The sequence below is a fragment of the Brassica napus genome, chromosome C1 (genome assembly GCF_020379485.1).
Source record: "Brassica napus cultivar Da-Ae chromosome C1, Da-Ae, whole genome shotgun sequence".
NCBI lineage: Eukaryota > Viridiplantae > Streptophyta > Magnoliopsida > Brassicales > Brassicaceae > Brassica > Brassica napus.
In genome coordinates, this window is record NC_063444.1 from 48,662,168 (window position 1) to 48,689,598 (window position 27,431).

Consider the following 27,431-nt stretch of genomic DNA (forward strand, 5'->3'; position numbering starts at 1 on the left):
TTTTTAGAAATAGATATTTTATAAACATAACTTTTAAATTGTTAAATAAAATAAATTAATTATATATCTTTTTAATTTTATAAGTTAATATATTTATATATATATTAGAAATATATTCATTAAAAATAAATATATTATATGTTATATACTAATTTTTATAATAATTTTAAATATCATACTCATACTGCTATACCAATCATCATATTAAACAGTTTAGCAAAAGCATACAGCTCTTGCAGCATACTGCTTCTATAGCATACTACTGCTGCTAATGCTAATGATCTACCAATCAAGGCCTTAGTTTAAAAGATCGGAATCTCATCTCGAATAAATTCACGAAAAGAAAAAGTACTCCAATAACCTGCTTAAAATATAAAACCCTCTTTTCCAAAAAAAAGCGTACTGAACAACACTCTTTTACGTGTAATAGTTGAAAACTGACAATTGAACATCGATCTAGAATATTATTTTAATATATCTAATGGTAAAATAATAATTGTAATAAACAAATTTTGAATTTTGTAATATTACATGAATTAGAAGTCTTTAAAATCTAAAATATATTTTATTAACATAACATATTTTTATTCATTAATTATTTTGGTGTTACAAAATATTGCTTTAGTTTTATTTTTATATTAATTTTTAATAATTTAGTTTCTTTTAAGTAATTTTAAAATTATCAAGAATATAATATATTTAAAATTATTTATTTAAATATATTCAAATATGATGTCTCATTTTTATGTGTGTTTGCGTTGAGCATATTTAATTTGTAGTTTGTATATTGCATAACACCTTGTTGCGTGCCGTTCTATGGATTTAATAAATGTGTTGTCATTTCATTTTTATTACTACTAACATATTTTTTTAGTGATCAGTGATAATGTATTTTTAACGTTATGTATTATATTTTATCGTATATTTTCTAACTCTTCATGCTGACACTTTTTTTTAGAATCATTTTAATTTGATAATATGTTTAAAGATGTAAATAAAACTGTGCATGTTGTAAATTTAGACTTTTTAGTGTAACTGAGCACTATCAATTATGAAAATTATATTATGATTTTATTTTAGTAAAGCTTTCTTTCTGTGTATATTTTTTGTTTTATTTTGTATTTTTACAATTTTATTCTCTTATTCTTTAATTGCATAGAATTGCTATTTTCAATTTTTGTTTCATATACCTCAAAAGTCATCGGTTGATTTTTGTTTGTTTTCTTTCTCCAATTACAATGTACAGTTCGACCGTTTTTTTTTTTTTTGAATCAAACTACTAATATCATTAGATTGAAAAGCTTAAACTCCAAGAATGAAATGAGTATTTGTGCTAGAGAAAACTGATTTAGCTTCATATCTATATAGAGTTAGTTTATAGATTACTCTATCTGTTTCAAAATATAATCAGTTTTAATTAAAATCTGTAATATTTAAAAATTATTACTTTAGAAAACTATCATTTAATATATAAATTTAATCAATTACACAGTAATTTACATAACTTAATTGACCACACAATATCCAATAAATATAAAATTACATTGAAATATAAATACAATTTATATAGTGAAACAAAAATACATTTAAACCATTATATTATAAAACAAAGAGAATATTCAAAATATATTGAAACACTAGAATAGTAAGAATCAGAAAAGGTGAAATTTCAACGTCGATCATTTACGTCAGTCATGCCTTAGACCATCTCCAATGTATTCCTCTATTTTTTTTCCTCTAAAATAGATGAATTTCATAATATAGATGAATTTGTCTCCGATGTATTTTTCTATTTTCTCTTCTGAAAAAGAATATTCTTAATATATTCTTTTCTAAGTTTACAAATAATATTTTTTATTTGTGAAACTTGAAAACCAACCCAATTTATTTTAGTATTTTATAAAATTATGATATTATTTACACTAAATATTTCTTTACAAACTATTATGTAAATAAAAAATATAATTATATTTATATAAATAATATATTTTCACTAAAAAAATATTTTCGGTTATAATTTTTTAAGTAAAAAGTTAAAGAATCATTTTGTAAAAGCAAATAGAGGAGGTGACACGACAAAAATATAGTTTCTCATTGGTCGATTATTTTCGCCTACGTGGACATTCTATCTAAGGCTTATATCATTTTTTTATTACTTGTTTGATATTTAATACTTAATTTTTAATATATTTTTGAACCATCGCGATAAATAAAAAACTTTTGAATTCTTAACTGGTTTCAAGATCCAATGATAATTAAATAACTCTATATACATAAATGATTTTATTTGGTAACAATCGCACAAAGTAACAACAACTCCAAGCTTGTAGACTTTGACATTACAGAATGTTAATAAAGCAGATTAACCGAGACCTCAGGTTTCATCTTGGAGAGGAGCGTGGTCTTTGAAGCGCGGTGGTCTAACAATGATAAGTCCGTACTCTATAGCTTCTTCTGAGTTGAACCTTTTCAATCTGCTCAAATCTTTGAAGATCTGTATCATCATCATTGTTTAATTATCTTCATCATCATCAGCATATGCACTCACAGGTGTCAATTATTATTTTGACAACAAAACTAACCATTTTCCACAGGCTGTCTTGTATTTTTGGCTAGTTAGTTGAAGAGGTAATCTCTTATCCTTGAAAGCTCATTTGCTTCATTTTGAATATCATCAGCCTGAAGGAATTTTGCAAGTGTATATATATAGCTTTACCATGTTACTATAAGAGAGGAAAAATATTTTTTATAGTCCATAGAGATAAGCGGCTTATAGCTGCACCAGCTGACCACGAGCTGCACCAGCAGGTGACTGGAGAGCGATCCTTAACAATGGCATCGCAAACCGTTGACCCTTTCACAGAAAACAATAATTCAACTTCAATTTTCTCAGAGTCTAGCTAGCATATAAGATCAATTTGGTTTCCACATGCTTCAAAAGAAGGTGAAATAAAGAGTACCTTTTCAGCGGCAGCAAGAAGAAAACCTGCAAGGTTTTAGGCAAACCCATTATGTAGGTGTACCTATAGGCATCATCTTCACCCGTGACCAACTCGCTTTCCCTTTACTGCAATAACACAAACCACAAAGCTAATGAACCCATCACATTCAAAGGCAAACCTATTCCAAAAGAAGAACATTGAGAAATACCTGGATTGCAAACTCTTGTGGATCCTGCCACAGAACTCCTATTCAAATTCTGATGCCCATTTGTCAAAAAGCCTGAACACAATTCCGACAAACAGTTGTAGTAACATTAAATAAATTACTTCACTCGTAAGAGACTAACCATATTTGATTTAAAGACAGAAACTTTCGAAAAGATTCAGAAGAAAAAGGAACATTCTTGCAGATTGAGGCTTCGATTTAAAGACATAAACTTTCGAAAAGATGCAGAAGAAAAAGGAACATACTTGCAGATTGAGGCTTCGATTTAAAGACAGAAACTTTCGAAAAGATTCAGAAGAAAAAGGAACATACTTGCAGATGTCCATTGACATCAACATTTGGACTCACAAAAAAAAAACGAAGCCCACCTTTTTTCAGACAATAGTGACTTGTGAAATTAAAATGTTTTGATTGGATGATTTTTTGTGCCTACGTGGACACTCTAAGAGGAGCTTATATCTTCCTTTTAGTATAGTATATATGTAGATTTATTAATAAATTCTACCAAATCCTACAATACACATTACAATATTTATTGGGATTATATGGTCAAATTTGGATATTTAAATATGTTTGATCGAAAGCTGTCAAGGAATAATTTTTGATAAAAGAATTGAAAATTCATTGATATAAGAACTTACTCGATTAATATGTTTTTCATTGACATTGTCTGCATATGTTTTCTCAAGCGCCTTTATAATAGACTAATTAAACCCTTTTTGAGAAATGACATCTATAACAAAAATAAAGTACTGTGACATATATAATAGACTAATATAATATACATGTTCAACTATTGACCTTTCTAGTCCGGAACATCATGGTCCAATGGTAAGGACGGGCTCCTTCCTGCACCCAGGTTGCGAGTTCGAACCCTGCCGGAGGGAACTACCTCATGATGTCTTTGGACATCCCACATGGATATGGGTCCATGCTTTAGGGCCCATTTGCATATCCGGAGAGAGGATCTATCCGTGGGCTGCACCTCCTCTTGGGGATTAGTCTGGGCCCTTCCATAGGCCCGAGATACCCCCAGGTTAAACAAAAAAAAAAAAAAAAAAAAAAAAAAAAAAAAACTATTGACCTTTCTATTTTAATCTTTATTCTAAGCCAAAATAAATATAACCAAATCCTCTTTCGGGACGCTCAGTGATTCAGGTGTGAAAAGACTCGAATAAATCATGTTTCATGACCGTTTAGTTATCTAGGCCATGGTGTGAGTAGTTGTGATGTGTGCAAAGTGAACCAAACAACAAAAAACAGACCAATTAGTTGAAGAAATTTGAATCAATATGTAAATTGTTTTAAATATTAACTAACAGAAAATTGATGAATAATGTTAACTTCAAATGCAATGAACATATCTTCTACTTTTCTGTATTGTTTGTTGCTCTTAGTTTAAGGATTTCGAGCTCCGTAATGTAGATATGCAACATTATTTTGTAGACTACATTTTATGCTTTTTACAAATAAATTAGAAAACTTTTGAGAGATGCATGATAGATAGATCATGGACGCATGACGCACTCTACAGTGGTTATGGATGGACATGGAAAACCTCAGGAGGAACAACTCAACTATTGGGAGTACGAAACCAGCGACGACGAATTTCACCACTTCACTCAGAGCTCGAGGCCCTATTATGGGCGATGGGTGCATGCTTCAGCTATCGACGTGTCAGGCTTTTGGCACCGACTGTAAGGATCTAGTCTCAATGATTCAAGATTCAGGAGCATGGTCCAACTTTTCAACTGAATTAGATGAGCTATAGAAGCTGAAGAGCAGATTTCCAGATTTCTCAATTGTTTTTACTCCTCGATCTGAAAATGTATCGTCTGATTCATTAGCTAAGATAGCGAGATCATTTCATAGGAACTTGTATTACATTGGTCGTTCTATTCCGGTCTAGTTCCCCAGACCACCTCAAACTTGAGAGTCAAAAAAAAAAAAAAATTAGAAAACACCATTTCTAATTATTTATTTTTCTTCATTTTTTTCCTTGTAGCCCAATTCTACTCGACATGTGCTGTGAAGTTTGGCTATACACTGAGTGTTGCTGGAGCGGTTAATCTAAAATTTGAACTATACTCATGGTAGTTCATCGGTAAATAAATTTGCTGAAGACACCTTATTGCAGTTTGTGAACAATTGTCCTTTTATCATAGATATGTTATGAAAAATATACAGGGATTAAGAAGACCAACAAGCCTAGATCTATATGAATCGAGTGAATTTATGTCGAACTATTTAGTGTTAGTATTTGTGATATTTATAAAGTTTCAAATTTTTGAATTTGAGAAGAATATTCTTTCTTATTTTGTTGTTGTTTATATCTCTACATCTAAGTGGGAAAAGATGATGAGATATGACTTGAAGATTTGATACTTGAAACATGCTTACAAATCATATACTTACATGAATTTAATTTCTTATATAACACATTTATGAAAAAATCAATCCTTCATCTGAATTTTTATGCATGAGCATCTTCAAGTTTTTCTTCATGCGGCTACGTGAAAGACGTTATCTTCACATGCATGTAAGCTAGTAAATTATTCTCACTATGAGTTATACTGTAATTTTAATAAAATGATTGGGTATTCTTTGTGCATAATGCACTGGTGTTGGGGCTTAATTAAAAGGTTTTGAATCAATTGTTCAATTCAGACCAAAGTTTTGAAGAAGAAAAAGGTGATATTGATGATGTTGGTTAAAAAGAAGAGCCACTCGACTATGTATACGTGGAAGATATTCATTCATTAGTGACTTTAACTCTTTATTATTTCCTAAAAATTGGTAGTCCATGTTATTTTATGATGCATCTCCACATCATTTTAAATTAAACGTATTGAATGTAATTTTCAAACCTATGTAGTTCTTTTTGGTAGTTTGGAAATGGAAGTTGATTAGCATGATCCATGACTAAATTATCAAAAAATAAAGCTTTGAGTAAAGAATATGTATAACGATTAAATCGGAGTAAATATTTAGAAAATGATATAGTTTGTAAAAACAATGAACTCACGGCAACGTCAACCCGTATCATTCTAATTATTTTACATATATTCTTGCAGATCATGTCAATGATAGGTAGTAGTGCTGATGCTACCCGAGCCGAGCTAGTCTGCACATTGTTCTACATGGCTGGTCATAACATGAATCCAACAACCATGCGAAATCACAAGAACTCACTGCGCTTTTGTGCATGAGGTGTTATACTGGTCAAATGAGGTAAGTTTGAACATAAAATTTGATATATATTTTTATGATTGGTTATTCGATAAATCAAGTTTCTTAAATAGGCCTTTTGAGATTGATCTCCCTGCTAATCATATACCAAATTACTTATACACCAAAAGAGTTCTAAAGCCATTGCAATCTTTTGGATACAATGTGTTATTATATTTTTAACTTTGGATGTTATTTCTTTTTGCATATACTTATATCATCAGTATTAGCTAATAACCAATTGTCTTTTTCTTTTGTTCTTCCACTAGGGTATTTTTGACAAAGCTGTCATTATTCCTTGGACTACCACAACTCAGTTCCATAGTGAATTTGCTACTTGTATTTGCTTGATGCCATTCGCTAAAAGATTTCCAACCGCATAATGTAGTAATAGAGAATGCAAAATGATTTTTCTTATTTTTTGTTGGAGCTTGAAGAAGGGAAATTGATTATTCAGAAGTGGAGGTTTGGGAGCTGGCCTGATGGTCTTGATTCAATGGTGAGGATCACTTTCGAAGAGCCTGAACCAAGAGTCACTGTTGTCAATCTTACCCACATTGATGTTCCTGAAGAAGACATACGGGAATGCGACTGTGGTGGAAACACAGAGAGAGAATGAAGAGATCTTGTATTCCATAGGATCTGTGATGTTTTGGCTTTGGAATATGATATGTGATTCTGATTATCAAATAAACAAAATCAACATTGCTTTATATGTATGATTTTTAAGTTTTTGACTTTTAGTTTGTGCATTTTCACCTGAAAAAAAAACAATTACATCGGAGACAATATTGTAAAAAATACAGTTTGTAAAAACAATGAAGATAAACTTGATATTCATTACAATTTTCTAAGCGACTAAAGCTTTTAAGTATTCAATGGAAAACTATATAAAAGATGCACAAATGTCAAGAATAATTTCTCTAAATTGATGAAATTAAAGTTGATTTATATGATTTGTTTTTTTGGGTGTGATTACACAAAATCAAAGGGTAATATTCATCTTGGGTAAAACTTGAAAATTATGCAAATGCAATTGAAAACAGAGGAAAATATGACTTAAGAGTTAAAAATATCCCACAGAAGTACTAGCTAGAGTTTATCATCTATAACATTGGGAATCAAATTCTATCACAGAATAGCTTTGTGACATAAATGAGGTCTCTTTTATTTGTATGGAATAGTTGAATATCTACTAACCATTTCACTTGTGTATGATACGTTTAAATTTTCCGAGAGTATCATATTTATAGAGATCTAAGTGACATAGTGTACTCATATCATAACATTGTTTTTGATATTTCCCACTCATAACATACTGGAGATTGCCCTGAGCATTTTGTTTCAAGTATTTGGATGCTTTGATTGTTTTGCTTTGTGTGAATCTAAACGAGATTGTTCATTCTCCAGTTAACTGCTATATAAGAGGCAGTGGCGAAGATGGAGTTTCTAATGATGTAGAATATGGTGTCCTGGTCTTCTTTTGTATCTCTTCTGAGATATATAGCTTAAAAAACTTTTAAAAGAAAGTGATATCTAGACAGGAGACTAATGTATATTGCTGAATTGGGAAATATCGTTGTGTCTGTGTATTCTATTTGCGTTCTGTATACAGTTTGAAGGATAAAGTATGTTTCAGGTGTGCATGTCTTTCTGGTTCTCTCGTCTCGTCATTACTGTTTACAGGTCAACGTGTCCAGCCACATGCATAAGCCTATGCCAGTGTTCCATTATATCTAATTCTAATTTGTAGATTAGCTCATCTTTCACTTAAGTCTTAGACATCTACCAGATTCAATCTTTATGTTATAGCTTTCTACGGTTAGTGCATCTCTGTTTCGTACTCATTGTAGTGGTAAAATGAAATGCAGAACTTCTATAGATTTTTTGGGGGATCTGAAACTTTTAGAGTAGATGAAAAGAATGTCAAACAGTTAATGTGTTTAAATTTGGTTTTCTGCTTACAGCTATAGACTATTAAAGGGAAATAAGATTTGGCTTGTACATTTTCAGCTTGATCTCCTGGGTTCCACATTCACCCGTTTTTTGGTTGACATGCCTGGTCTCTTAGGTCTTGCTTAATTTCCACATAATAGTTTGCACAATTGTATTTAAAGCAAAATGTATTTGAATGTGTTATCTAAAAAATCGTTTTGATCTTTGAAGGGCGTAGTTGGCTGCCTCAGTGGCTTAGCTCATCAGGACAGGGGAAAGACATTTTCCCCTGTCATGTTCTTTACTAGTACCTAAAACACTTGTAGTTTAACAGTTGAGTATAACTCAAAAGTACTTATCTGCATAATTGCCTTCTTCTATACTCAAATTTTAGCAAATAGGCTGTAAGGTGTACAGGAAGGAACCACCATTGGAGCTTTATGGGATTGTGCAAGACATTTTGACCATGTCGGTCTCATTTGATTATGTTGTCTTTGTTTGGATTTCTCGGTTGAGAAACATAAATGCAGATGCAGCAGCAAAGAACACTTTGTCTTTGTTGGAACAAGATGTGGTTGTGGATGAGTTAATTCCCCCAACAAATTAGTTAATGAATGAAGTTAGTTTGTGATAAAAAAAAAAAAAAAGGCTGTAAGGTGTATACACTATTGCTTGTGATAACACTTTTTACGATGGCTTTAAAGACTTGTATGAATTGAAAACCTTGGCTTCAGGCAATCTTGTTTTTTCTTTGGTTTATTCGTAACTATAAGTGAGTATGCTTTTGTTTTTTTTTAACAGAGTCAGTAGAACATTTTTACAAGTGGTAGGAAGACGTATGCACCAAACCCCATAATGACAAGAGAAGCTACTCCAACATTGACCAAAGATGTGTCATATATCTGACTCCTTTCTTCCTCATGTCCTCTTCCTTCTGTTGCAGTAGTATCCATGTTGGTCTTCCTCTGTTCTTCGACTAGTAATGTACCCTTTTCAGATTCCTCTTTGTCTTCACCTCCTTTGGTTAAGTCTTCGTTAACATCTGAATCTACCCTTCTTGGTTCCATGACTTCAGGTTTACCTTTCAGATCTCTTGTATTTTTGACTATACCGGCTTCTTCTACCTTCTTTTCTTCCACTTTCTCTTGAATCTCTCCTTCACTTACCTTGTATCCAACCATCTTCTCATCATGCTTGCTTATCACGTTAACTCTCTCTTTCAGCTTCTGACCTATTTCACCATCTCCCTTTCTCTCTACTATTTTTTCTGCTTTAGAATGTACCTTAGGTTCCAAGCTACCACCAATGGTAGGTATTCTAGTAGTTCCTTCCTCCTTCACCTTCTCTCCAGTCTTTTTTTGACCGATATCAGCTTCCTTCTTTCTCTCAATTTCTTTCTCTTCTTTTGCAAGTACCTTGGCTTCCAAGCTACCACCAATGATCGGTGTACTTCTAGCCTCTTCCTCCTTTACCTTCTGTAGAGTCTTTTGTTGACCTATTTGAGCAGAGCTGGCTTCTCCTTCTTTCACTTTCTCTTCATTCTTCACTTTAGCCGCTGGCACTGCTCTCTTATACGTTATGGGTTCTTCTTTATTCGCCATTGTAACAGCTTTCTCTTGACTTGTTCCCACTTGTTTCTCCTTATCCGAAGGTTTCTTCCGTCCCAAGCTACTCCCACCGAGACCAGTCCCATTATTTTCCTCATTATTAGCCCCCTGCACAGTCTTTCCCTGATCATTGCCTGCCTTTTCCGTTTTCTCGCCTTCCACCACAGCCGGAAACTCGATCGTCAGTAGTCCATGTGAGAAAGAAGTGTTAAGTTTCGTCATATCGCACGACTCGGGAACACGGTAAACTTCATTGAAACGAGCCTTGGTATGAGTAGAGAGTGGTCGCTGGCCTTGAATGTAGATAGCTCGTGTCTTCTCATCCTTCTTGATTTCCACTTGGTCTCTATAAAACCCTATCGGTTACAAGAAACTTACATAATTACTAAGTGTTTTCTTGCACCATATGCAGTAAGTAACCTTTTAAACTTAATTTATATTTAAAAATAAATTTTATTAAATATTATAAATTTTACTATTTTCTTACTAATATTTAATATAGATTTGATATATATTATATCAATTTGTATAAAACTAATAAAAATGATATAAAATTGTATAATTATCAAAAATTTAGCTTAAACAATATTTATAAAATTTGTAGATATATAAGAAACTAATGATCTTACGATTAGATATTTAAATTTTTAAAAAAATTTAAATTTTTTTGAAAACTTTAGTAATACAAATTGTATAATTATACCAAAATTATAATATTTCAAAATTTAAAATGTTATATATGAATATATTTATTTTATAGATAATGTATGAGTTATTATCATATTTTAAAAAAGTTTACCAAAAAGAAATATCAATATTAAATGTAATATATGAATTATTACCATATTCTAATAAGTTTGTCAAAATATAAATCAACATTAAATGAAATTATCCATGTCATATTTTTCCGGAAGTCATGTCATCAATTTCAGTAGCCATGTGAAATTGATTGTATAAAGGGCATGTGGCAAAATCACTTCGCAAATATAGTCTAGGGGATTATCAACTAAAAATTTTGGTCTTATCAAGAACAAATAAAAAAAAAAAAAAAGAAGAGAAAATGGACCAGGAAGATTGACATAGAGGATTATGGAAGATCCGGAGTTATTCCATTGAGCTCTTGGCTTGAAGTTGCTCACCGTTGGAGTCAATGGTGGCGGGTGACGGCCACCGCCAGGCCTTTGCCTCCTCAACATTGACAAGTCTTTTTATGTATATCGGAGCAAGTTTCTTTTGGAATAATAAATCAAACTGTGTAACAGAAAATTTCTAATGTGTTTGAATGATATAGCTATGTGTATATATGAGACACTTATGTGAATAGGAGGTTTTAAGGTTTGGGTTTAGGATTGCTTTAGGGTATTGACTTTGTCTCTTTCTTGGTCCAAAGGTCTCATATCATTTTTATACGGTTTCTTGTACTACAAGGAAAGCATAGAAGCGTTAGGTTATCTCTTCAAGAGTGTGACGAAGAAGACGCGCATCAACATGAAGTGACGTCATTTTAGACCTTTTTTGGTGGCATTGAACAACCTGTGAACAAGTGTGTAAAAAGACGCACATCAACATGCAGAAAGGAAGTATCATGGGAAGACCTATGAAGATGGGTTTAGAGAAGAGCATTAGCATATCTTTGTAGTATTCAGACACAAACCCAAAGATCACGAATTATATTAATGATGTTGATGATTGTGTTATTTTTTTCTCAATATTGTTGCGATGAGATTTTGTTAATTATTGTTAGATTGGTTTAGGCAAATCTTTATTTGTACTTCTGTACACAGTTGTTTATTGTCCGTAACTTGTGGCTACTGTGAGAAGAGAGGAGATCTCTATAATAATCAATGTGCAAAGACCCCTCTTAAATTCAGCCACATTGTCTATTATACACTCAAGACAAAAAAAAATTCATGATACAATAACTGACTTGGCGACCAGGTTTTTGATTTATTTATCTGAATTGATAAAAAAATGATGAAATGAAAGTTTTCAGGTTTTACAAAAAAAAATGATGTTAAACAACATTTCCAGTTGTTAAAATGAAAGTTTTCTCATAAAACACCTTATTTATTCATAACATCAGTCTAGACAATCAGCCACTAAGATGAGGCTGTGATCATCAAACCTAGCAACTGCTTGAAGAGCACATCTGTTAAGTCATCCTCTAGAACCATCAGTTCATGAGCTTCCTAAACCGAGTCTAGCATTCTTATCTCAAACCCAAGCTTCTCCCTTCTCTGATATGTCTACCAAGCTGGTGACTCCAGTTCTAACCCTATGATGAGACAATCCTCCTTGCGTTGGAATCTGACTAGATGTTGCAGATAGCTAGAGAATGACTAAAGACCAGCTGCTACAAAAATGTTATATGAACACGTGTGACATTCCTACCCAACTGACCAATACACATTGTTCCTTAGCTCAAAAAGGGTGCCATCTTGGCACAAGCTATGTTTACTAATTTTTTTTTCGGGTTTGTAAAAGATCATGTAATAAATGTGCGAGTTTACTGGCAAGAAAATCTATAAAATCTCCTAACCATGCAGTCATGCACCATTGTAGTCCTTTCCTCAGAGGCATATAGGTTCTTAATAAAATCATTAGCCGTTAAAAACAACATTATCAACTTCGTAGATGTAGGACCCATTACGTGCTCTAAAAGCCCAGCCCGCTAAGTATTACTGTGACGGTGGTATTACCCAAAGCTGAATCATAAACCGTTGGGAGGGATTTCATCTTACGGCTGTAAATAATCTGTCTTGGTATTTTACCGTGACGACGGACGACTCATTCGCTTGTTTCGGTTTACCAGAAAAGACGATTATACCCTCACTAATCTGCGTCGCTTTTACGCTCCTCTCCTTTTATTTTGGTTTCGGTATGCTCCTTCTTCTCGATATCGGCGCGACAAATTAAAAAAAAAAAAAAAAACCCTAGTCCCCAAATTTTCGATTTTTCCTTTCGCGGAAAAAGTTCGTTGAAACCCTAGATTGGATCTCACGTTTTCGTTTCGGCTGATGGCGAGCGCGGCACGGGGAGAGAGCAGCAATCCCTACGGCGGCGTGTTAGGAGCCGGCGGAAAGTTCCGGAAACCGCCGGCGAGAAGGTCTCATAAAACTCCGTATGATCGACCACCGACCTCTGTGAAGAACCCTAGAAATGGGATCGGAGAAGACAGAGGCGGCGGAGGCTGGTTGTCGAAATTGGTGGATCCGGCTCAGAGGCTTATTACGTATAGCGCTCATAGGCTTTTCGCTTCTGTGTTTCGGAAACGCCTCGTCTCAGGTGAGACGCCCTTACAGTCGCCGGAGCAGCAGCAGCGGCAACAGATTCCAGAAAGAGGTAAAGGGTTTGTTAGTTTGATCCAAAAGTTTATTTCTTTTGTCTCATTCACAGTTTCTTAGGGTCTTAGAGAAGTTTAGCTTTTACATAGATGTTAATGGAATGTTCTTTAAGTATCTAGCTTGTTTGCATATAAATTGAATTAACCTGCTGGGATCATAATTTCTTGTATTGTTTTCTGTATTAGTAGTTGGCTGTTTGTTTCAATCATGTATGTTATTAATATATGTATTTGTTTCTATTTTTATTAATCAGATGTGATGCAGGAGACTAAGGTTGGACACAGGGAGAATACTTCTGCTGTAAGTACATGAGCTTTAATAAAAATTTGTCTTCTTTGTTCTGTGGATTTCTTGTTCTTTCATCCTTTGTTACTCATGGTTTATGTATTGATGTGGTTTATGTGTAGTTGTCTATGAAGAATGATGTGGTTCGGGTACAAGAAGCCAATGAATCCGGCAATCTGAGCAAGGATGGATTTACTGATCTTGAGAAAATTTTGAAGGACAGAACTTTTACAAGGTACAATGTCTTACAAGCTTTACCTTGTACATTTAACCCAGTAAAGTAGCAACTAGGTTATCGAGCTTTCTTTATATTTTCATTCAGTTAACATTCATGATATAGAAGAGTGGAATATCTAGTCTCTATTATTTTTTTCCCTCTTCTTCTCTTTTGTGCGTTTGATTTCAGTATGTGTAAACATCTTTGATTTCCTGAATAACTGAAACGTCTTGTTTTGAAATTTCGTTGATCACGTTCGATGGTTTTACAGATCTGAAGTTGACCGATTAACTACCCTGCTACGTTCGAAAGCTGCTGATTCATCCACTGTAAACGGGGATCAGAGAAATGAAGCGAATGTTCCAGATAGTGGAATTATGAACGCCCTTGTTTCAACACCTCGTGGAAGTTCGAGGGTAAGAAAGTTGTTAGATCTGTAGATATACTAGTCTGTTTTATGTCGACCTTCATGCAAGATGGCCTTCTTAATCTTTTGATTGTTGATTTCATCCTTACCAGGCTCTCGACGATTGCATTGCTTCACCAGCACAGCTTGCAAAAGCTTACATGTGTAGCAGACCTTCAGAAGTTACTCCTTCTATGGTGCGGTCACATGGTCAAACGGGTAGGGAAGATTCTGTTTCCCTGAACAGAACCCCATTTCCGTCAAAGTCACGTACAATGTCACTGGTACCAAAGCTTTCTGGATCAAGACCTCTGGAAAATGGTTTCCTCACCCCTAGATCTCGGGGAAAGTCTGCTGTTTATAGCATGGCCAGAACACCATACCTTAGGCCTCAATCCACTATTAAGGTTTCATTTTGAGCCATTACCTTTTATTGTAGAGTTTGCAACTGGTTCCGAATTTTAATGTGTTTATTCTTTCTTTCTTTTTTTCAGAATGGTTCTCTTTTCCAGGCATCTCCAGGCACATGGGAAGAAAGCTTAGCTTCTGGTTCTAGAAAAGGGTTTCAATCGGTGAATTTTTTGACTATGCACCAAATAGTTTACAGATTGGTCTCTTAAACAAAGTATTGACATGACTTTTACATGATTTTGTAGGGTCTCAAACGGAGGAGCTCAGTCTTGGATACTGATAGAGAATCTGTTGGCCCTGTTAGGAGGATTCGACAGAAATCCAACCTGTCATCTAGAAGCTTGGCTCTGCCTGTCTCGGAAAGCCCACTTTCTGTTCGTGCCACTGGTGGACAAAACATGACGCATACATCTAGAGATGTAGGATATATTCCTGGTTCAAATTTTAACCTTGTCCCTTCCGTGTCCAGGGAGCTGGCTTCCAAAATATTACAGCAAGTTGATATAATGGTTTCACCGAAGAAGAAACTACCAAGTAAGTTGTCACCATCTATGCTACGAGGTCCGGCTCTCAAGAGTCTTCAGAATCTGGAGGCGCCAAAGTTCTTGGATAATCTTCCTGAGAAGAAGGCAAATTTGCCAGGTTCTAGTCATCAAAAGCAGGAAAAAATTAGAGAGACTGGCGCCAGAGGGTTTTCAGGTCTGAAAGAGAAGACTGGTGATGCTGCTGGGGACACAAGCAAAGCAGGTTCCAGTAAAGATCACGAGACTTGTGTTAGTGGTGCTTATTTGCCTCTCACAAGTTCTGTGGAAGAGCATCCTCCAAAAAAAACGAGCATTTCAGATGGTAGCGGATGAGGTAAATTGTTTCTTTCTCATATTTATATTTCCAGAGTATGCATTATGCAAATAAGAGTGTCAAAGCGGGCAACTGTAGAAACCCCAATCTTAACACCTCTGGCTGCAATTATGATTTTACCCATTTATATTTCCAATTAGTCTTAGTTGCTTTTTCTGTAAAAAAGTTCTGCTGTTTTTCATAGTTGATCATCATGTATGTATAACCTTTGACCATATTCAAACTGCACATCTTTGACCATCTAAATATGCAACTGTGAACTACAATGCAGGATTTTGATGATCATGGTGAGCCATCTACTCTATTTCAAGGGGCAGAAAAACAGAATACCTCGAAAGTGGAGAAAGGTGTTGATATCAGCATGCGTAGAGGGAAGAAACCACTTACTTCGTCTGACGCCATGGCCTCTACTTCATATATTCCTAATGGCAACGCCTCTCAGAGTACTTGTAATGGATCTCTGGAAACTGGAAGAAGTCAATTTTCTGCTTTACCCATTGAAGCTGTTCAGGAAAGTAATATGCCCTCTGAGCCAACTTCTAAGTTCATCCAAGAGACTGAGAAGTCGAGTATTTCTCCCGCCAAGCTAGCCCCAGAAGGGGAAGATATCTCTCGGGAAGAGCATACAAAAGCTGCTTCTGTGTTTCCCAGCACCTCCTCGTCACCGGCGGCTACTGACTTACTAAATCAAAACACGGGTCAATCTGCAGATATCAAGTTAGAAAAGCCGAGCAGGTTGGTGGCACAATGATTTGCCCTCTCAATTTATAGACATTAATTTCATTACTCGAGTCAATCCACTATGGGGCCTCCTCATCCATACTAGTAATGAAAGTTTTAGTTTGGTTTACTGGCCTCTGACTCTCTTTCTTGCTGTTGCAGCTTTGCTTTTGGAAAGCCAACTGAATCAGAGGGAACTGTTAGCAACAGTGCTTCGAGAATTGAGTCAACTACCTCAGCTGAATCAACCCTCAATGGTAGTATGTTCTCAGGCGGAGCAAACGCTATCAGTGAACTGAGTTCGACAAACTCCTTTGCAAGCTCTAGTGGTACATCGAGCACTTCCCCATTTGGTACAAACTGGCAAGCTCCCAACTCTTCTCCAGCCTTTGGTTCCTCATTCACCACTTCCTCATCTCAAACCTTTTCATTCGGAGGATCTTCTGCTGCTACCGGTTCAAGCACTTCTGCTCCCATCTTTCTCAGCTCAGCCGCTCCTGCCATTCCTCAACAGTCAGTATTTGGTAACCCGGCTCCCTCTACGACTCAACACCCGGGTTTTTCCCACCACCAAATACAAATGGTTTCAACAATAACCAACACATGATCATGGAAGACAGTATGGCAGAAGACACAGAGCAAGCTAATAAATCATCCATGGTACAACAACCAACGTTTGGACAACAGCCAGTGTCAATGCCTCAACCCGCAACGCCGCCTCCATCAATGGCTAACCCGTTCCAGTTTGGAGTCCAACCTATTGCAAGCACACAACAGAACGCATCGCTTTTTCAGGCATCACCCGGTCTAGAGTTCCAAGGAGGTGGGAGCTTCTCACTGGGAAGCACTGGAGGCGGTGACAAGTCAGGCCGCAGAATCTTCAAAGCGAAGAAAACCAACAGAAAAAGATAAAGCACTGTGGATCATCGTTATACAACATATTGCTCAGCCTTTTGGTCTTTTTTTTAGTACCCCATCAAATTGGATTCAAAGGAATATCATCTGTCATTTTCGTATCAAGAGTCAGGATTTGGGGTTATAATGTTCAGGTTTATAAAGTTGTAGGAAAGTTTTGTAATTTCAGAAAATACTCAAAGCCTGTAAGAGTAGCTAATGTTGTCTATGAATAACGTTTTTGAGTTCTAATGGGCCAACAATTCTTAATGGGCTTCTCACTGCTTTGAATCTCTGTTTCTTTCGTCGTCTCTCTCTTTACTCTGTTCTGCATCGATGGAGCAACCACCAGATCGAACGAAGCGACCATGGAGATTCTCGACGTTCGTCTACTCTTCTTCGATCTTATTCCTTCTCCTTTCTATACTCATACTCTTCTTCACCACGACCGATCTCTACAAATCCCAAACTCTGAGATTCACCTTCACCACGAATCGCATCTACACTTATCTTCAATCTCTCTTCTCCAATTCCAATTCCAAATCCGAAACTCCAAACACATCGCACTGCGTGTTATGGATGGCTCCTTTCCTCTCGAGCGGTGGCTACAGCTCCGAAGCGTGGTCCTACATCTTATCACTCCACCACAATCTCAAACCCTCTAAGTTTCGAATCACAATCGAGCACCACGGCGATCTCCAATCAATCGAGTTCTGGAACGGTTTAGCCACAGAGACGAAAGAGCTCGCGATCGAAATGCACAGAACAGAGTGTAGACCCAACGAGACGATCGTCGTCTGCCACAGCGAGCCTGGTGCATGGTATCCACCCTTGTTTGAGACTCTTCCTTGTCCTCCTTACGGTTACTACGGAGACTTTATGGCTGTGATTGGTAGAACAATGTTTGAGACTGATAGAGTCAATCACGAGCACGTGGAGCGATGTAACAAAATGGATCGTGTTTGGGTTCCTACTGAGTTTCATGTAGCGTCGTTTGTGAAAAGTGGTGTTGATTCTTCAAAGGTTGTTAAGATTGTGCAGCCTGTTGATGTTGAAGTGTTTGATCCTTTAAAGTATGAGCCTTTGGATTTGGTGGAGATTGGGGATTTGGTTTTGGGTTCTGGAGTTAGGGGTTTGGGTTTAGGGTTTGTGTTCTTGAGTGTGTTTAAGTGGGAGCAGAGGAAAGGTTGGGATGTGTTGTTGAAAGCTTACTTGAGAGAGTTCTCTGGTGAAGACAATGTTGCTCTGTTTCTGTTGACTAACGCTTATCATTCAGATAGAGACTTCGGGAACAAGATTGTTGATTTTGTGAAAGAGTTGAATTTTAAAGAGGGGGGAGATGGTTACCCTTTTGTTTATGTGATTGATAAACACATAGCTCAAGTCGATTTGCCTCGGTTGTACAAAGCGGCTGATGCGTTTGTGTTGCCCACGAGAGGAGAAGGATGGGGACGGCCGATAGTGGAGGCAATGGCGATGTCTTTGCCTGTGATTGCAACGAACTGGTCTGGGCCCACAGAGTATCTGACGGAAGAGAATGGTTACCCGTTGGTGGTTGAGGAGATGAGTGAAGTGAAGGAAGGTCCTTTTGAAGGGCATCAATGGGCAGAGCCGTCTGTGGATAAGCTTAGGGTACTGATGAGGCGGGTAATGAGTGAACCTGATGAAGCTAAGGTTAAAGGGAGGCGTGGAAGAGAGGATATGGTCAAAAAATTTGCTCCTGAGGTTGTGTCTAAGGTTGTTGCGGATCAAATCGAGAGAATCTTTGAAGAGAAAATAAGGAGATGACAGGATCTCACACTTTGGTTTAGATCACATAAGGAAAGTGAACAGTGATTGTATTTTCTCATTCAAGGATTATTCAACAATCATACTGTATATCAAGGACAGCTTATTCTCTGAGTTTGTGTTTCTTTTTCACTGGAGATGAGAAGCGAAACAGAATTTGTTTGTATACTGGCTTCTTGTATTTCAATGCTTGAAATAACGAGACTAAAAGATGAGTGAGGTAGAATCTACTAAACTCAACGCAAACTGTTGAGTTTAATTTGGAGCAATGCAACAACCACTCTATTAAAGAAATATAGACATAAGTTGTGAGTCTTTGCCTCTTTTAAATGAATAGAGACATTCGTCTGTCTAAAACTTGACAACAGTTAGGGATGTTAACTGCAGGTCAGGGTCTAACCCTCTTTTGTTTATTATAAGTCTAGTCCTATTTTAATCCGGCCTTATTTTAATCCTATTATAATAAATGGTTAAGACTGGTACCAGGGTTAGCCCATTTAATTGAAAAAAAATATTTCATATGTTTTTGTTCTTAAATGTTAAAGATAAAATTAGAAAAATTAAGCTATATCTATGATTCTTTTCTCTAATTTGTTGAGCATCAAAATCAAGTTTTCTTCCCAAAATCGCAAAATCGAGTTTTTGCCTCACAACTAAGAATAAAGTTTTTCCGTCAAAAACAAAAATTATGTTTTGTCCGCCAAAACCTAATTTGAGTTTTTGCACCAAAACAACAAAATCGAGTTTTCTCGCCAAAACCGGAAAATCAAGTTTTTTCGCCAAAACTGCAAAATCGAGTTTCCGCCAAAACAAAAAACCCCGAGTTTTTCCATCAAAACCAAAAAATTGATTTTTTTCTCGCCAAAACCGAAAAATGAGTTTTCCCGCCAAAACCACAAACCCGAGTTTTTCCGCCAAAATTGCAAACCCGAGTTTTTCCCGCCAAAATAGCAAACCCGAGTTTTTCCCGCCAAAATGAAAATTTGAGTTTCCCGCCAAAAACAAAAAGTCAGGTTTTTCGGAAAAAAAAATCACAATTGGGGTTTCCCCAAAACCGAAAGATCGAGTTTTCCCGCCATAACTTAAAATTGAGTTTATTCGGTTTTGGCGGGAAATTTGATTTTGTGGTTTTGGCTGGAATACTCTATTTTTAGTTTTTGGTGGGAAAAACTCAGTTTTCGTTTTTGGCGAAATAACTTGATTCTTAGTTGTGGGAGAAAACTCGATTTTTAGTTTTTGGCGGGAAAACTCGATTTTCTGTTTTAGCTAAAACCTGATTTTCCGTTTTGGCAAAAAAATTTGATTTTTTTTTGTTTTTGAAATTTTGAAGGAAAAATTCTATTTTGCGTTATCTAACAAATTTAAAATTAAAATTTCAGTATATATTTAAATATTGTATAATAATTGTGTGAATCAAAATTAAAGAGTTAAGATTTAAGCCCTAGACCTATTAGGGACAGCCCTTTTTAAACCCTGTTACATAAATAAGGGTTAGGACTACAAATAGTTTCACAGGGTTAGGGTTAACCCCGTAGGGTTGAGCCCATTTTAACATCCCTAACAGCAGTATATGTTAGTTTAAGATTGTATGTTTGAAGAGAGAATAATGTATCAGCAAGCACCAGTGGTCTAGTGGTAGAATAGTACCCTGCCACGGTACAGACCCGGGTTCGATTCCCGGCTGGTGCATTTTTTCTTTTTGATTTTGCAAGTCAAACTGTTTTTAATTTTAACTTCACACTGTCACATAAATAGTTGAGTCAGCTTCCGAATCCAAGCATTAAACGGCTCTAGATCATATGTAATCACATTTGACAAGTAAAATGAACAATAAGAGTATTTAATTTTATAAAATAAAATAAAAATTCATCACAGTCCACTACATGAAGTATTGTGACGCAAAAGAGAAGAAGAGAAAGAAAACTTAGAGGCATCAAGATCAAACTCAACTAGATTATCTTCCATCTGATATCCTCCAATCTCAATAGGAATTCTCGGACCGTCTCCAGCATCCACAAAAGCTAAACACAAAACGGTCTTCTTCACCTTCACAAGCGAGTTTGGTCCATAGATATCCCACTTGGCTCCTCCTCCCAAAACCAAACTAATCACCGGAACCTCTTTCTCCAAAAGAGACTTTCCTCCAAAACTTTTATAGCTAAAACAGTCAGTGAAAGGATATATGGCTTTTCGCTTCTGAGCTTTCCCAACGAAGGCTTTAGCAAGAGCTTTGTAGATGGAAGTCTCCAAGAGAGTGTAAGGGATTATGTTGCTGATCTTTGTACCTCCCCAATGACTCGTCTTGTTAAAAGTCAACAAATCATGATTAAAAGAGAGCTTCTTTCCGTTGACTTGGATAGATTTCACGTCTATGTAATAGTTATCCTCCCCTCGTTCTCTTGTCTCCGGGATTGAGACAAGAGGAGTGGAAACTAATAACCCACTAACATCTTTACGGTTCGGCCTCAGCCTATATGGGCGGCCGCCTATGTAAACAGCCCCGGAATCATTTCCGGGCTTAGAAGGCAAACAAAGAGCTACTTTAAAGGGAATCTTGTAAGAAGAGACCATGGCTTTAACGAAAGACGTTGAGCTATTACCGAGTCCGAGAATGCCCTGAGTACCATACGGAAGCCCGGCCACGACCTCTGACGCAGACATGCAAGCGAGAGGGAGCCTAGTTGATGGTGACGTGTAGCTTAGGACAACATCATCTTTAACTAGAGAAGCGAGGACAGTGTTGTAGGTCATTTGGGTTTGGAGGTAAGCGTGACAAGTGTCGTTTCTGCAAGATGGTCCGTAGGTGCCCATGCAAGTGAGGCACTGATCTTTAGTTTGTTCGCAGCCGTTGGACCCACAGAGAATAGGGGTGTAGGTGGTTGAGTTATAGCCGAGCTCGTCGCACTGGAACCATAAGGCTGAGCCTCTAACGTCTACGGCTAGGTTAACCACAAGGGATGGTTTGCCGACGGTCACGTTGGTGTAGTAGATACCGGTTTGGGTGTCTTTAAAGACCGTAAGTACAAAAGCATGAGGCTTTTGCTTTGGTCTTGGCTTAGGCTTTGGGTTGTGTTCAGTCAAAGATGTGGTGGTTGCTACTAAAACGAAGAAGATGTTTAGAAAAATGAAGAGACGAGCCATATCTGCTGGTAAAAGAAAGGTTGTGATGTTTATCTTTAGAACTCATTAGACATTTATATAGAGTACATGTTGTAGTATTATTGACCTATTGTATTAGTATTTATAAATAAGTTGCCGACGATATTTCCCGGAATGAGTATAAATAAATAATAAACCAAGCGCTTGTGGTCAAGTGGCGCGAGGTGAATTCGTTGGTCCTAAATGCCGCGGGTTCGATCTTCTCCCTCAGATATGTCCAAGTGTTTGGCCAGACAATTGGGTATCTAATTCCTATAGTAACAAATGGGCTACCTCGCGCCGAGAGGTTAGTTCTCCGGGGGTTGAGATTCCTCCACGTTAATCAAAAAAAAAAAAAAAAAAAAAAAATATATAAATAAATAATTGATATGGTATTAAAATATATAAATAAAGTTATAAAACGTGATAAAAGTAGATTCGGTCATTAAATAAAAGAAAGTTAAATATGTCAATACGACTGAAGTCAAAGATTCGTTGGCCCTCTGGATCCATAATGCATTGTGCGCGCCACATGCCGTAATTTTAGCAAAGTTCTATACTATTATTAAAGCAGGATTTTATTATTCTTTTTACTTTAGTCTGTATTTTCTTTACTAGCATTGCATGGTATATTAATGGCAAACAATTAATATTAATAACACATCTATATTGGATCATTTTTTCGGATCCAGCCCACATCAGATCTCTCTTGGGCCATTTGGGCCGATTAAAAAATCAGATCTAATTCTCACATTTTTTTTTTCCTTTGGGCCATTGAGTCCAAGTTCAAATAATTTTTTTTCAACTATTCTTAATTATTTTTCTTTTCTTTTCTTAATATAATTTAAGCATTCATAAAAAAAAATTGAATTTTTCATTGAAAATTATAAATCTTTATTAAAAATATATAATTTTTTTTATTAAAATATTAACTACATAATAAAATTAATTTATCAGAGTTATACCAACTTAATTCATTAAAGAAATAAAGTTTAATTTTTTTAAACATAAATAATCATTTAAAATAAAATACGATAAATAAAGTTAAAATTTTAAGTCTTTTAAAAAATAAAACACAAATATATGAAAATGTGACATTTACTAAATATTTGTTAATTGAAAAAAAAATATCCGCGCTTTGAAAGCGCGGATCAAAATCTAGTAAATAATTAAACTCGAAGATGTTTCCTGGAATTGGGGATATGAATAAATAATTGATATGGTATTTACAGAACGTGACAAACTCATTTAAATAACTAATATATAGGCACAGGCGTTCGGATACCCGTTCGGGTTTGGATCGGGTTTTTCAGATTTCGGTTTTATTTTGTAACACCTCCTAGGTTCCACTCTAATAAATTACAAGTACGGATCAGATTCGGATATAACACTTCGGTTTCAGATCGGTTTGGATATATCCGAAGTAACTATATATAATTTGGATTCGGGTTATATCGGATCGGTTCGGATATATCCAAAGTAAAATCTAAAATTTAAAAGTAAAACATAGGAAATATATACTTCTTTGTATATAATGAAGTATTTAAGGTACTTATTTAAATTTTAAATACTTATCGTTATATATCATATTCAAATAAATATGAAATTGAATATTTGAAATACATATTTATGTTTCAAATATTTATATCGTATATTAATATGGACATTTGGATCGGTTTGTTTGGATATTTTTTGGGTTTTCGGGTTATCTATTCGGATTTGGTTAATAACACTTCGGGTTCGGATATGTTTTGTAACACCCTACAAGATCCATTGAGGTATTTTTTTACATTTCGGTTCGGGTACGGATCGGGTTTTTTGGTTCGGATTCTGTTCGGATTTCGGGTTACGAATTTTATGTCCAAGCCCTATATATATATAATGTTTGCGGGCCAATCTATTAGACTATTTAATGAATGTATGCCCTATTTTCCATATTAAGAGTTCGAATGGGAGATGGAACAAAAGTGGTTCCTACACCATTATGAAGCATCCACCTAAAATTTGCCATTCAAGAAAAATAATAACAAAAGTGTATGTCCCACTTTAAAAGAAATCTGATACACAAGTGGTTCATTTCGTAAAGAAAATCTAAGAGCACCATTATCCCAGTTTCTGATTAAAGTTTCTTTTAATAATAGGTGATTTAATTAAATGAAAAGAAAATAAATAGGCAGTTACCGATCCTTAATCTGGCTATTTGGAAAACGCTAAGGAGTGGGTTTTCAAATACGCGTGTCATCTTGGAAAGAAAAAGAGACTTATATATATTTTTTTATTTCTCTTCTCTTTCTTTCTTTCTTCATTTCTTCCTTTCTTCCTTTGTGTTCTCCGTCTTCAAAGAGTCTTGTCTTCGTGTTCTCCGCAGGACGACGGTCTGTTCCTCACCGACGATCCCATCCTCCGCATCAATCTCATCGCCTTCTTCTGTAACTTTTCTCCGCATCAAAGGCATCACCTTCTTCTGTATCGTCTTCTCCAGAATCCCCTCTCTTCGTTCTTCTCTGATTGCATGGCGGCAAACAGTCAAGGGTAAGCAAAGGTTGATTCTTTTAATCCTGTTTTACTAGATTCGAGCTTTTAAATTTTTTTTTCTAAACGATTGAGTTTCTGGGTTGTGAACAGGGGAGGGATGATGAGGATTGGATCGATCACACCTGAGTATGCGTTCGATGATGAGGATTCGATCGATCTTGCATGTTTCCATCTCCACGAAGCTGGTAAAGTCTCGACCTGTGTAATAAAACGTTGTTGATCCTTCTCCGAGTATAGGATGAAAGCGATAACCTTTGTGCTGTTTTGTTCGTTGTAGGTGTGTTTGTTCAGTGGATGCTTGCGTTTTTTGTGGATCTTTAAGGCCTTTGTCGAGGTAATGATTCAAGCTTTAGTCTTGTTGGAGGCTTAATTAGGAGCGGATTGTTTTGTTGCCTATTAACTGATTTAGTCTTGTTGGAGGTTTAATTGATTGAGATGTATATGTGATCAACTTAAGAGCTTTGTTATTGGATTAACTGACTTATGTTGAAGAATGTATATGTGATCAAGTTAAGAGCTTTGTTTATTGAGTTGTTGTAGTGAATGATCTCTGTTAATTACTTTGTTTTAATGTAAAGAGCTCTTCATTCTCTTTATTAATTTTTTTGTATGTCTTGATTGTTCTGTGTGAGGTGTGTTCGTGGTTGAGGGTGCTGTGGCACATGCAAAGACATCTACTTCTTCGCAACCACAACCGGAGACTATTATTGAGGTAAGCTTGTCTTTACTCTTCTTAAAGTCTGCCTTTATTCTTTATAGCTTGTCTGGAAAGTAGTTGTCTGAGGGTTTAATGCTTCTTTGAGTTAGGTTATGATTTAGTGTTGAATCCGCGTGTGATGAAAGTAGTTGATAGATGGTTTAATGCTTATTTTAGTGTTGTATTAGAAGTGTGTGGTATTATTTTAGAGAATATAGTAGGTATTGAGAGATTAAGGTAGATTAGAAAAGGTTAATGGGAGATTTATATAGAGATTAGGTAGTAAACATGTTTAAGAGTATTTAAGAATCATTATGAACAAGAGAGAGAGGGTCTAGAGAGATAATCCCAAACTTCTTAATTATTAATCTGATCAGAGTTTATAATATATATGAGGAGACAACACTAGGATGAGGGTTTCATAAAGAGGCACTATTACAAGAGATAAGGTTTGCTTTAATTCAAACCATCCAATGAGCTTCTTCCTTGTGCATAAAGCTCCTTTTGCTTTATCCAGCTCTTCTCCAGCCTGTCACACGCGCGTCCTCTTCCCTTGCAACGGTCTGATAGCTAAGGGAATATGGCTTCTCTTCTTCTTCCAAAGTTACTCGGGTAACTAGTATAACTAGTATACTAGTATTACTAGGGTAACTTTGGTTTACCCTTTGTAAGTTACTCGGGTAACTGGTATTACTACGCCATGTACGGCATCTTCATCATACTCAACTCTTCATGTCTTTCTCTTCCTATATATTGCTCTCATCTCAACACTCCCCCTCAAGCTTAGCTTTGTGAAAGTCTAAGCTTGGATAGCCATGAGATCTTCCTCATTAAAAACCTCATCAAGGAAAACCCATTGAGACAAAACCTTGATGAGGGAAAAAGAGTAAAGACCTCATGACTTAGGGGATCAGCTACTTCTCTTCCCAAGATCTATGAGTTCCAATCTGATGTGAATGGACTCCATAGTCTTTTGTCTTGCTGCCTTGGTGAACACATCTGCCAATTGATCTTCACTTCTTGTATAACATGGCAAGATAACTCCCAAGACTATCATCTGCCTCACCTTGTGGCAGTCTACTATAATGTGCTTTGTCCTCTCATGAAACACTGAGTTCGTAGCAATGTGAATAGCCGCCCGATTGTCACAATGCATAGTCATTGGTGTTGCTTGCTCAATCTCCAAGTGCTTAAGAATTCCTTTGATCCATACCAATTTGTTGGTAAGCTTTAGCATAGCTCTATACTCAGCTTCAGCACTAGAGCATGATACAACCTTCTGCTTCTTACTCTTCCAAGTAACCATGTTTCCACCAATGAAAGTGCAATAGCCTGTTGTAGACCTTCTATCTGCTCTATCCCCAGCCCAATCAGCATCACAATAACCCACAACTTCAGTGCTCTTATTGCAGCCCATCCATATACCAAGTCCTTGAGTTCCATTCATGTACATGAGAACTCTCTCCACCATGCGCCAGTGATGCTCTCTTGGAGCTTGCATATGCTGGCTTACTTGGTTCACAGCAAAGCATATGTCTGGCCTGGTGATAGTCAAGTATATCAGCTTCCCCACAAGCTTCCTATACAGCTTTGGATCATGGAACAGCTTGATGTCTTCAATCTCCCCCTCACGTGGAACCTTGTACCCATCCTCCATGGGCATCTTGGCTGTTCTTCCTCCATACGCACCAGCATCCTTCAAGAGATCCAATGCATACTTCCTTTGAGAGATAAATAACTCTTCATTGGATCTGCACAGCTCAATCCCAAGAAAGTACTTCATCTCTCCCAAATCCTTTATATCAAATACTGATTTCAGAAACTCCTTGGTGGCTCAGATTCCTTCCTTATCACTGCCTGTTATGATGATGTCATCCACATACACAAGCAAAACAATGATGCATGAGGGAGTATTGATGGTAAAAAGGGTGTGATCAAGCTCGGACTTCCTGAAGCCTCTACCATTCAGTGTTGTGCTTAGCTTATTGTACCATGCTCTAGGTGATTGTTTCAGTCCATAGATGGCTTTCTTCAGTCTAAGAACATTTCCTGGCTTCACCATTCCTTCAAGGCCCGGAGGTGGTAGCATATAGACTTCATCTTCTAGCTCTCCTTGGAGGAAAGCATTCTTCACATCCATTTGCCAAAGATCCCACCCAAGGTTGGTTGCAACTGATAGTACAATCCTAATGGTATGGAG

At 36.1% G+C, this 27,431-nt stretch overlaps 3 protein-coding genes, 1 long non-coding RNA gene, 1 other non-coding gene and 1 pseudogene across 5 annotated transcripts; 3 read left to right on the top strand and 3 right to left on the bottom strand.

The window, feature by feature from the left end:
- Window positions 1-2,658: 2,658 nt before the first annotated feature.
- LOC125580362 lies at window positions 2,659-3,000 on the bottom strand. Its single transcript, XR_007318110.1, has 2 exons — window positions 2,961-3,000; window positions 2,659-2,854 (listed from the first exon to the last, which is right to left on the bottom strand). It is a non-coding gene; the product is annotated as an uncharacterized LOC125580362 (long non-coding RNA).
- A 6,024-nt stretch (window positions 3,001-9,024) lies between these two features.
- On the bottom strand, window positions 9,025-11,334 carry LOC106379391 (inactive protein RESTRICTED TEV MOVEMENT 2-like). Its single transcript, XM_013819357.3, has 2 exons — window positions 11,005-11,334; window positions 9,025-10,294 (listed from the first exon to the last, which is right to left on the bottom strand). The coding sequence occupies exons 1-2, from the start codon at window positions 11,132-11,134 to the stop codon at window positions 9,135-9,137; spliced, it is 1,290 nt and encodes a 429-aa protein (XP_013674811.1). The 5' UTR covers window positions 11,135-11,334; the 3' UTR covers window positions 9,025-9,134.
- Window positions 11,335-12,655: 1,321 nt separating this feature from the next.
- Window positions 12,656-17,325, top strand: LOC106381181 (annotated as a pseudogene).
- A 45-nt stretch (window positions 17,326-17,370) lies between these two features.
- Window positions 17,371-19,027, top strand: LOC106381182. Its single transcript, XM_013821049.3, has one exon. The coding sequence runs from the start codon at window positions 17,410-17,412 to the stop codon at window positions 18,859-18,861; it is 1,452 nt and encodes a 483-aa protein (XP_013676503.1). The 5' UTR covers window positions 17,371-17,409; the 3' UTR covers window positions 18,862-19,027.
- Window positions 19,028-20,479: 1,452 nt separating this feature from the next.
- Window positions 20,480-20,550, top strand: TRNAG-GCC. Its single transcript has one exon. It is a non-coding gene; the product is annotated as a tRNA-Gly (tRNA).
- Window positions 20,551-20,730: 180 nt separating this feature from the next.
- On the bottom strand, window positions 20,731-22,002 carry LOC106378038 (probable aspartic proteinase GIP2). The gene has a single exon (XM_013818230.3). It carries the CDS (start codon window positions 22,000-22,002, stop codon window positions 20,731-20,733), a length of 1,272 nt encoding a protein of 423 aa, XP_013673684.1.
- Window positions 22,003-27,431: the final 5,429 nt, after the last annotated feature.

Coding starts and splice junctions, on each gene's coding strand:
- LOC106381182 (XM_013821049.3), top strand. CDS start 17,410: ATGGAGCAACCACCAGATCGAACGAAGCGACCATGGAGATTCTCGACG.
- LOC106379391 (XM_013819357.3), bottom strand. CDS start 11,134: ATGTTGAGGAGGCAAAGGCCTGGCGGTGGCCGTCACCCGCCACCATTG. Junction 10,295..11,004: donor CCTCTATGTCAATCTTCCTG/GTCCATTTTCTC, acceptor TGTAACCGATAG/GGTTTTATAGAGACCAAGTG.
- LOC106378038 (XM_013818230.3), bottom strand. CDS start 22,002: ATGGCTCGTCTCTTCATTTTTCTAAACATCTTCTTCGTTTTAGTAGCA.